This window comes from Crocuta crocuta, unplaced genomic scaffold (assembly GCF_008692635.1).
Source record: "Crocuta crocuta isolate KB4526 unplaced genomic scaffold, BGI_CrCroc_1.0 scaffold109, whole genome shotgun sequence".
Taxonomy (NCBI): domain Eukaryota; kingdom Metazoa; phylum Chordata; class Mammalia; order Carnivora; family Hyaenidae; genus Crocuta; species Crocuta crocuta.
Window position 1 is genome coordinate 352,622 of NW_027533088.1, and position 9,391 is coordinate 362,012.

Sequence of the window (9,391 nt, forward strand, 5' to 3'; positions counted from 1 at the left end):
ATTGAATCATACTGTGTTGAAATCATTATGAAGGGAAGACGAGAAGAAAGAAAATCCATGGAAATAGAACAATTGAGAACAAATTATCAACTCATAGACTGGCTTCTGGATGTATAGAGAATGGACTAAGTTATCCCTTAGTATGAAAGGATATATAAAGGAGAGATGAAGTCGTGTTGGTAGAAAAGATATGTAAAGATGACTCCAAGGGGAATAAAGGGAAAAATAAACAGTTTTATGTCTAGTGAGTCCTTCATTCAGATCTTTGACTGTACAAGCAAGCACCTGTCTGTGACATCCTTCCCATCTCTTTGCATTAAAGTAGTGTGTCCACCTTTATCAAGCCTGCCTTCCTCTCACACATTAAGTAATGTTTGTTATTACAGAAGGTAGGGTAAATTTTCCCATTATAAAAATAGGCACAGTTCATATTGTCTTCTCCATTTCCAGAAAGCTCAAACCTGTGAATGGAAAAGGGAGAATGAGTTCCTTCAAAAAACAATATACCCAATCAACAATCAAACTCTGTGTGAAAGTATTTTGTTGCACAAGGTGGAAAAGGGTAAAAACAAAAAACAAACAACAAAACACATTCAGATCATTGAGAAATTTTCAGTCTGCTTAGGAGTTTAAAGTCTGTACATCTCAGTAGCTCAATAACAATTTAAGACAGCATTGATTAGGTAGTAAGGGAGCAGCAGATGCATTAAGGGTCCAGAGAAAGAGATGGATATGGATGGGATCTAAAACGATGGAAAAGGCTTTATCCTTTCATCTTTTCATACAAGATTGTGCTTTAGTTCCATCTTGAAGGAAGGATAGGATTTAGATAAACAGAAAGAAGATGGAAGAACCTTGTAGGGCAAGTAGCTGCACAAATGGAAATGAGCTCAAGGAAAAGTAAGTTGATTAGATTTTTTTCTTTTTTTTTTCTTTTTAACATTATTGCCTTGACTTTCTTTTTTTTTTTTATAGTTTATTGTCAAATTAGTTTCCACATAACACTCAGTGCTCATCCCCACAAGTGCCCTCCTCCATGCCCATCCCTCCTCCCCCCACTAAGTTGATTAGATTTTTAAATGAGGAATTATGTTATAGGCTAGCAGATACAAGGCAGCACACTCTACTGTGATTACCTATTAAGTTGTGTCTATTCCCTGCTACACTGCTCATGACAAGAGAACACAGAATATATATATCTAATTTCTTTGCCAAATATCTACAGGATACCTACCATATGCCAAAGCTATTTTATGTGCCATGGATAGAGTAATCAAGGACACGGTACCTTCTACTAGGGAGCTTACATTAAATAGTAAGAGGATATTGGTAAGACGCTAACAAATAAAAAATTTCAGAGAGTGGTAAGAGGTATGAAGAAATGAAATGGTGTGCTAATGGACTCAAGTGGATGTGGGAGGAAAGAGGCTAGTTTAGTTTTGGTAATTAAAGTTGACCTCATTGAGGAAGTAAAGTTGAAACAGACATGTGTCTCACAAGGGGGAGCCCTCATGGAATTCTGGAGGTAGAACATTCCAGAAGAAAACAGTAAATACAAAAGCCCTAAGACAACAAAACAAGTTTAGTTTGTTGAAAGCACAGAGGTTCACCAGTTTGCCTAAAGTATTGTTAATGAGGCAGAAAATGATAGGAGATAAAGCTCAAGATCTATGAAGAAGTTTGCTTGTACTCACAGTATCCTTTACTCATACCCATAGTAAATACTTAGTATCTGTGGAATCAATTAATTAAAAATTTTAGTAATGATCAGCTGGTATAGGTTTTGGCTGTTGATTTACATTTTAACTGGAGAGACAGAGTTTTGACATACAAATTGAGCAAAGGTCTTGAGATTGGAGATTGGAAAACATTAACTACTGATGTAATTGGCTCCTTTGCCTGGTTTATCTGTAGAAGGATGGAGCCTTATGATACAGACATTGGATCCACTTTATAAATGTGCCTGATTCTTGGGGACCCCTGGCGTGAAAGAGTAGGTAAAATGATACTGAAAAGTCAAAAGAATCCTTAGAGTAATAACTTTCAACCATAAAATAACAAGAATGACCATTTTGTTCTAAAAATACGTGAAGAGAATCAGATCAAGCAAAATACATTCACCCACACACAAGCACAAAAAACCCAATGGTAAATTTGAGAGTAGAAATGAATGGGGAAAACTACTGGAAGTAGAGGTGGATTGTGACAGATAAAGAGCAGAGGCTTGGGAGGGTAAGTGAAGTAAAACTGTCTGATAACCAATGTTCACTTATTAGGACTCAGGGGGTCAGTGACTCAGCTATTGCTTATATAGCACACAGAAGAGAATAGAACCATCTCCCAAATTTTAAGTAATTTGCCATCAAGAGGGTAAAGGTTCTCAGGAATAAGATTTGCTAATTGTATTCTAAAAGTCCAGGGACTTACACATCTTTGGAGGGCACTGAACCATCTTCCCACATCCAAACCTCATTAGAATTCTTGCGGGACAATCCAACCCAACGAATTAATCCAGTCCTGGACTTCATGTATTCCTATTGCAAATGTAAATAAATATAATGGTCAGCGTGCTTTCACAGTTCTTGCAATGGTGTAAGGACAAAGCTTCATGATAAGACCCTGAACAACAAAAGCAATAAATTAGATTATATGCCCATATTAATATTAATTATATTTGGTATTTATAATTGTGCCAAGTTCCTTTGCTTGAGAATAAAAAATTGCTTATAAGATACGAAAAAAAAATGTTCACAGAAAGCAGATATTCTAACCTTCCTATGTGTTTATCTTCCATTGATTGAAGACTAGAGTTTCAAATAGAGTACCAAATATCACTCTTAAATAAGATAATGGTAAACAACTGGAGAAGGAACACAAAAAAGAAATATATTGCTGGTGAAATTTACTATTCCCTAGATTAACCTCTACTTGCTTTGGTTCCATTGCTTAGCTTAGTTTTGTAGTAGCCTACAAAATTACATATGGAAGTATTAATCTGTTTCAGTTGATTGACTAAAAGAGAATTATATGATGTCTTTCTCAAAGGGATTACAAATAGCATCTGCTTTTTCTAATTACCTTTTTCTTTTTGTAAATGTTTATTTATTTAATTTAAGAAAGAGCACAAGCAAGGGAGGGGCAGAGAGAGAGGGAGACAGAGAATCTGAAGCAGGCTTCAAGCTGTCAGTACAGAGCTCAACATGGGGCTCGAACCCATAAACCGTGAGATGATGACTTGAGGCCAAATTAGATGCTTAACTAACTGATCCACCCAGGTACCCCTCTAATTCACCTTTTTCTATCTAGGAATTACCACTATCCACTATATGCTACATTATAGTTGTCTGTTTTGTTCATTGCCTATTGCCAGAACTAGAATATAAGCTCCCTAAGGTTAGGGATTTCTGTAAGTTTTGTTAACTGGGTACGTTCAGATTCTGGAATAGTTTCAGTGTGTATTTGTGGAATTAATGGATCAATCAATCTATTTATCTATGGATAACAAAATTTTAAAAAGTCAAATGTTCATACATGCTCCTACCTCCCGAAAAAACAGGTGAGACTGCATTCTTGGCAAATAAAAAATGACATGAGCTTCTTAACACAAGTGAGACACAGAATGGATTCCATAAGAGATACTGTGTGAAAGCCACCTTTAGCTGCTTACTTTTTAAAGCTTCAGCTATACCTCACCTTTCTGTGAAGCCCTGTTCTTTTCTTTAAAATACACCCACATCGTATACTTCACTGTACGAAGTATATTCTACCTGAAATTCAACTATTCTGTTTCTCAAAAATCACATTACTTCCTCTTTTATTCATAAATCTCCAATCTGGCATCAGATTAGAGTAACGAGATTCGACATGTTTATATGTTTCTAATTAATCTCTTGTTGCTGACGTCAAGGTTTTAGGACACTCTCTTATTTTGCCTGATTGGAAAGAAAATTAATTTATTTATCTGAATACCTTCTCTGAGTTTGAGTCCACAAAAAGAGTTAGTAGATAGTTAAACTAGCAGGACACACAAATGATCAGGAGTGTCACCGGCATTATCTCCTCATGTCTGGTCCACTTCTGTGGACTCCAGCTCAGGAAAGTAAAAGTCAATTTTACTGGTCAACCAAAGCAGGTCTGGAGATTATGACTGGTTGACCATTTGAATTTGGTGTAATCTCTGCACAGAAGCCAAATACTGATCTTGTATTCTAATTTATACTTGCATTCATTTTTAACATACAGCATATGAATAGTTATCATAATAGAAGTTGTAGGATAAATTCCATAGATAATATATGCCTTTAAAAATGTTTTAGGGGCACCTGGGTGACTCAGTCAGTTAAGCCTCTGACTCTTGGTTTTGGCTCAGGTCATGGTTGTGTTTCAAGTCCTGCATCAGGCTCTGTCTGCACTGACAGAGTGGAGCCCTCTTGTGATTCTCTCTCCCTCTCGCTCTGTTCCTCCCCTGATAGCTCTCTCTCTTTCTTTCTCTCTCTCTCTCAAAATAAATAAACTTTTAACAATTAAAAAAATAAAAAATGTTTTAGTAAGCTTATTACTTAAAAAAATAGAAAATAAGTAAACCTATAATTTGGTGGAAGGAAGACTCCAAGGCTTGGTTTCTGCTTTGCTCCCAAGATTCACAAAGAAGAGAAAAGCTATACTAAATAATAAAGAGAGAGTGTATGAGTGGATGTGAACCCATTTTGCCTCATAATAGAGCCTTTGTTAGAAGCTGTCAAAGAGGAAAATGTGGAAGAGGCAACATGTTTCCCAGAAAAATTTCAACTGAAATCCTGTGTATTTCGCAAATGAGATTGTTCCCCAAACTACGGAAGAGCCTTTGAAAAGGTGGAGTTTGTATCATGGTTTGTTCAAGTTCAACTGTTCAATAATTTAGCAGAGACTGGGGAGTCATGTACTATGGAGATGACATTGTTATTCATGTTTTACAATGATATTGAGTTTCTTTATACTTTCAGATTCTTTTGTGAATTAGTAAATGAAGTTAAGGAAGCTGAGAAAGCTTAAATGACTTGTCACAAGAGTAACACCAGAATTCTAAGTCTCATTGGTTCTTTTTAACACTTTTTACTCTCAGATGTGGTCATTTCTACTGGGCTTGATAAGGTTCTCAGACTAGTACAAACTGGAAGACATTAGAAACGTGTGTGTGTGTGTGTGTGTGTGTGTGTGTGTATGGTGTATCTATCTATTAAATCAAATGTGTCAGTTAAGATTTTTCTCCTTATGACTCCAAAATATTTCACAGAAAAATCTCCTTACCAGAACGTTCTGGCTGGTGATCTTCAGCAAAGTGGCATTCATGTTAATACAGTACTGCTTACTCTCTTCCCATGTCAAATTGTGCCTGAAGAATCCATAGCAACTATTGCCGTAATATCTCCAGTTTCTGTCACATGGGCTGCATTTATGGCCTTAAGGAGAAACCAAGCATAGGCATCCTTACTTTTTACATTTGCTTTTTCCTTATATTCAATGTTTCCTGCAGATCTCCAGATTCCCTACAGACACATCACAGAAATACTCCTGGGGGGGTGGGGGGGAGAGGGAGAGTGGAGATGAAGAGGTTACAAAACCATACTTACTGACACTGCTCTTTTGTTCTGATCCTTTTATTAAATACTGGCAGAACTGCTGTGCTAGCTGGTGCAGAGTTCCTGAGAAATTTTTATTCTCCGCTAGTAGGTAGTTTTGCTCTGTGGCAGCTAGATGTAAAAATTAGATATAGTTTGTGATCAGGATAAAATGAACTTTAATTTCAGCAGAATTGTCAAACTGTGAAGTGTTTACTAAATACACATAAGTAAATGAGTCCTGCAAAAGGGTCTGGGAAAAGGGGGGTAGGGTATAAGGAACAAATTAAGAACTGCGCAAAACTGACACCTGGTGGTTATCCAAAAGAAGCTGAATTAATTGAAGGAGACCATCACAAATAAGAAAACGCCCTGATCAAATTACGTGCCCCAAGTGGATGTTTTGGTATTTCCTTCAATACAGATTGATAAGCAGATTTCAAAGGTGAATGGCATGTTATTTTGTTTTTCACTTAATATCAAAATATCTTTTGATTTAAAAAACACATATTAGGGAGCCTGGGTGGCTCAGTCGGTTAAGTGTACGACTTCAGCTCAAGTCATGATCTCATGGCTCGTGAGGGCCCTGCGTGGGGCTCTGTGTGGATGGCCAGTTCAGAGCCTGGAGCCTGTTTCAGATTCTGTGTCTCCCTTTCTCTCTGACCCTCCCCTTCTCATGTTCTCTCTCTCTCTCTCAGAAATAAATAAAAAACATTAAAAAAATTTTTTTAAACGCATATTGATTTCTTGTTGTACTGACAACAATATTTTTATTGTGATATTCAAGTGAATATAAGATGGCCAACGAAGGGCACCTGAGTGGCTCAGTTGGTTGAGCTTCAGACTTCGGCTCAGATCATGATCTCATGGTTAGTGAGTTCGAGCCCCCGCATTGGACTCTCTGCTCTCAATGGAGATCCCGGTTCAGATCCTCTGTCCCCCTCTGTTTCTGCTCCTCCCCCATTCATGCTCTCTCTCTCTCAAAAATAAATGAGACATTTAAAAATTTTTAACAATTTTTAACAATACTATTCACATTTTCTTAAAAAAGATGGCGAATGAAAGATTCTAAAATATCTTATGAAAAATAAACAGGTACACAAACCAGCTACATGGATAATGATAAAATTTTATAAATTTTAGATTTATAAAAAGACAAAAGTGATAAATCAGGTGGGATACAAATTGTTTCTGACTGAAAGTAAACACAGTCATTAAACACAATGGGAAGGAGGACATTTTAGGAAGAGGGAATAGAATATGAGCAAAGTCTCAGGCCGGGAAACTGAGAAAGTGCCATGTTGGCTGGGACTTAGAATATGCAAGACAGGGAGAAAAATATTGGAAAAGATAGTGGGGATCTATACTGAGAAGGATCTTCAAGACCAGTTTAAAATTCTCAAAAATAATTTTAAGTAGTAAACCAACAAAGTGATTTTAAGCAGAAGGGAAAAGTCAGAGTTCTCCTTTATGGAGACTATCTTGGCAGCCACGAATATGATTGAAGTAGTAACAAACAGACACACTGTGACAATTTAGCTTGGTGGCATCCACCAGGACCTTTAGGTATTGCTTTTCATCAGATCAAGTCTTTCCCAATGAGTCAATACTTACACACCATCCACAGAGCCACCAGCCCAATAACTAACCCCACGCACAAGACCAGCAGAATCCATGCCATCACACGCCACAAAGGTGAGGAAGCAGAGTCAACTGTGGGAACACAATAAAGATGTCAGGGGACAGGCAGTACAGAATAGCTATGCAGCAGTATCGCCTCTGCGCATGTTCTCTCAAGGTTATCTGAGCTTCATTGCCAGATATTGCTAGTGTCTTCTGGTGATCATCAAAGCAAGCACAAATCATTCCTATGCCTCACATCCATCCTTTTCCAATGGATTTTGACTCTCTGAGTGAATAATAACTATTAAGGTGTTTGTTTGATCTTTTGTCTTTGTTTTGTTTTGTACCCACCCCCATAAATAATTGCTTTTATAAACCACAGCTGAAGAATCAGACTCATTTGCTGACATCTTAGAAAATAAAGTTTTAAAACATTCTTTCCCCTTATTCCTTTGGTTTTCCAGTATTAAACTGTATAAAGCTTATTCCCTTGGTTTCTATTCCTTCCATCAGTAAATTGTATCACCCTTAATGTACTGCTCCCTGCTTTTACTTTTTATTGCTTATATTCTAAATATCTAAGCCTATGTAGATATTATTCAAATTCTGAAGAGAAAGAAAGTCATCAGGAAAATAAAGCTATACATGCTACCACTAGCAGAGAAAAGAAAGTAAAATTGACCTATTTCAATAATTAATTTCCAAATTTCTGGCTCTGGGCATTCTTACCTGATGTGAGAGCTGGTTTTCGAGCTTTAATATTTAAAGTGATGTATCCATCTTCATCCTGCATGACTTCCCTTGGACTACAAGTGAGCTTAGGATTCAATGACTTTGCAAACTTGTAATGTCCAGTCTTATGATTTCAATGTCTGCCAGTCTGTGATCCTCCTCTCTCTGGTAAGGTGGAGCCATAGGACTTGGGGGACATGGTTTTTTTGGTTTTGTTTTTTGTTTTTCTTTGGATCTTTTTTCTTCCAGGAAGCCCTTTCATAGCTGTTCAGAGATACATGGACCTTGACCATAAAAACATAAAAATAATAACTTGCAGCGAAGGAGTAGATATGGCATTTGTTTCCTGTTTTCTTATCTTTGATGCTGAATGAAGGACTATCTCCTTATGTGTATCCTTTCGAAGAACAAAAGTTCATGCTTCATCTTAACCTTAGTGGAGTCTAAATTGTATTATTTAAATGAACTGTTTTCTGATGAAAATTTCCTGGATAAAACACGAACAGATACATAGTCTATTCCATTGTGAGAAGCAAGTCTAACATAATTTGATTTAAAATGAGCTCTAGTAGATGTTTCAGGGTCTTGTGTTAGAAGGCACCATTTCTTTCTTTCTTTTTTTAAAATGTGTTTTATTTATTTCTGAGAGAGACAGCATAAGCAGGGAGGGTCAGAGAGAGAGGGAGACACAGAATCTGAAGCAGGCTCCAGGCTCTGAGCTAGCTGTCAGCACAGAGCCCGACGCGGGGCTTGAACCCACGGACGGTAGGATCATGACCTGAGCCAAAGTCGGATGCTTAACAGACTGAGCCACCCAGGCGCGTCTAGAAGGCACCATTTCTAATTATAACCTACAATTCATCTAAATTCTTGCATCTTTTGCAGATTATATTTTTAAAAAATTTGAGGACTCTACAGGAGGTAGGCTTCATACACGTTATGTTTAGGCAGCAAAGAAAAACCATCAAGTAAAGTGAAACAAAGCAGAGTCAGTGATGTAGGTATTGTCTTTCAGTAATGTTTTCACGTTAAAGTGAATTTCTAGGAAGTGACAAATCTTGAATAAATGAAATTGTGTAATTTCAAGTATGCTGGTGCCTGTAGGAAGAGCTATTTGTGGAAGGGACAGGTTCCCAGAGCCCTGCACATCAGAGTATAATCTGGGTTCCACACATTTAACTTTATAAAATGTGTTTTCAAATTGTTATTGCAGCTCACATGAAACGAGTTATAAGAACAGCCAGAGAAAGCTAGCTGTTGTACTAATGTAAGAATATTAGTGAGAATGCTATTTTGTCATTAGGGTAGCTCTTATATAGTTTTATAGCAGATATATAAATGTATATATAAAAAATAATATAAATATATAAAACATACTGTATAAATATACTATATAAACATATAAATATAATATAAACCACAATTTGTATTATAAATAT

The 9,391-nt window shown here is 36.8% G+C and overlaps 1 protein-coding gene across 1 annotated transcript; it reads right to left on the reverse strand.

Annotated features, from left to right (window-relative positions):
* Window positions 1–214: 214 nt before the first annotated feature.
* Window positions 215–8,232, reverse strand: CLEC1B (C-type lectin domain family 1 member B). The gene is made up of 6 exons (XM_077745984.1): window positions 7,950–8,232; window positions 7,212–7,310; window positions 5,610–5,729; window positions 5,287–5,438; window positions 2,428–2,534; window positions 215–461 (listed from the first exon to the last, which is right to left on the reverse strand). Exons 1-6 carry the CDS (start codon window positions 8,011–8,013, stop codon window positions 317–319), a joined length of 687 nt encoding a protein of 228 aa, XP_077602110.1. The 5' UTR covers window positions 8,014–8,232; the 3' UTR covers window positions 215–316.
* Window positions 8,233–9,391: the final 1,159 nt, after the last annotated feature.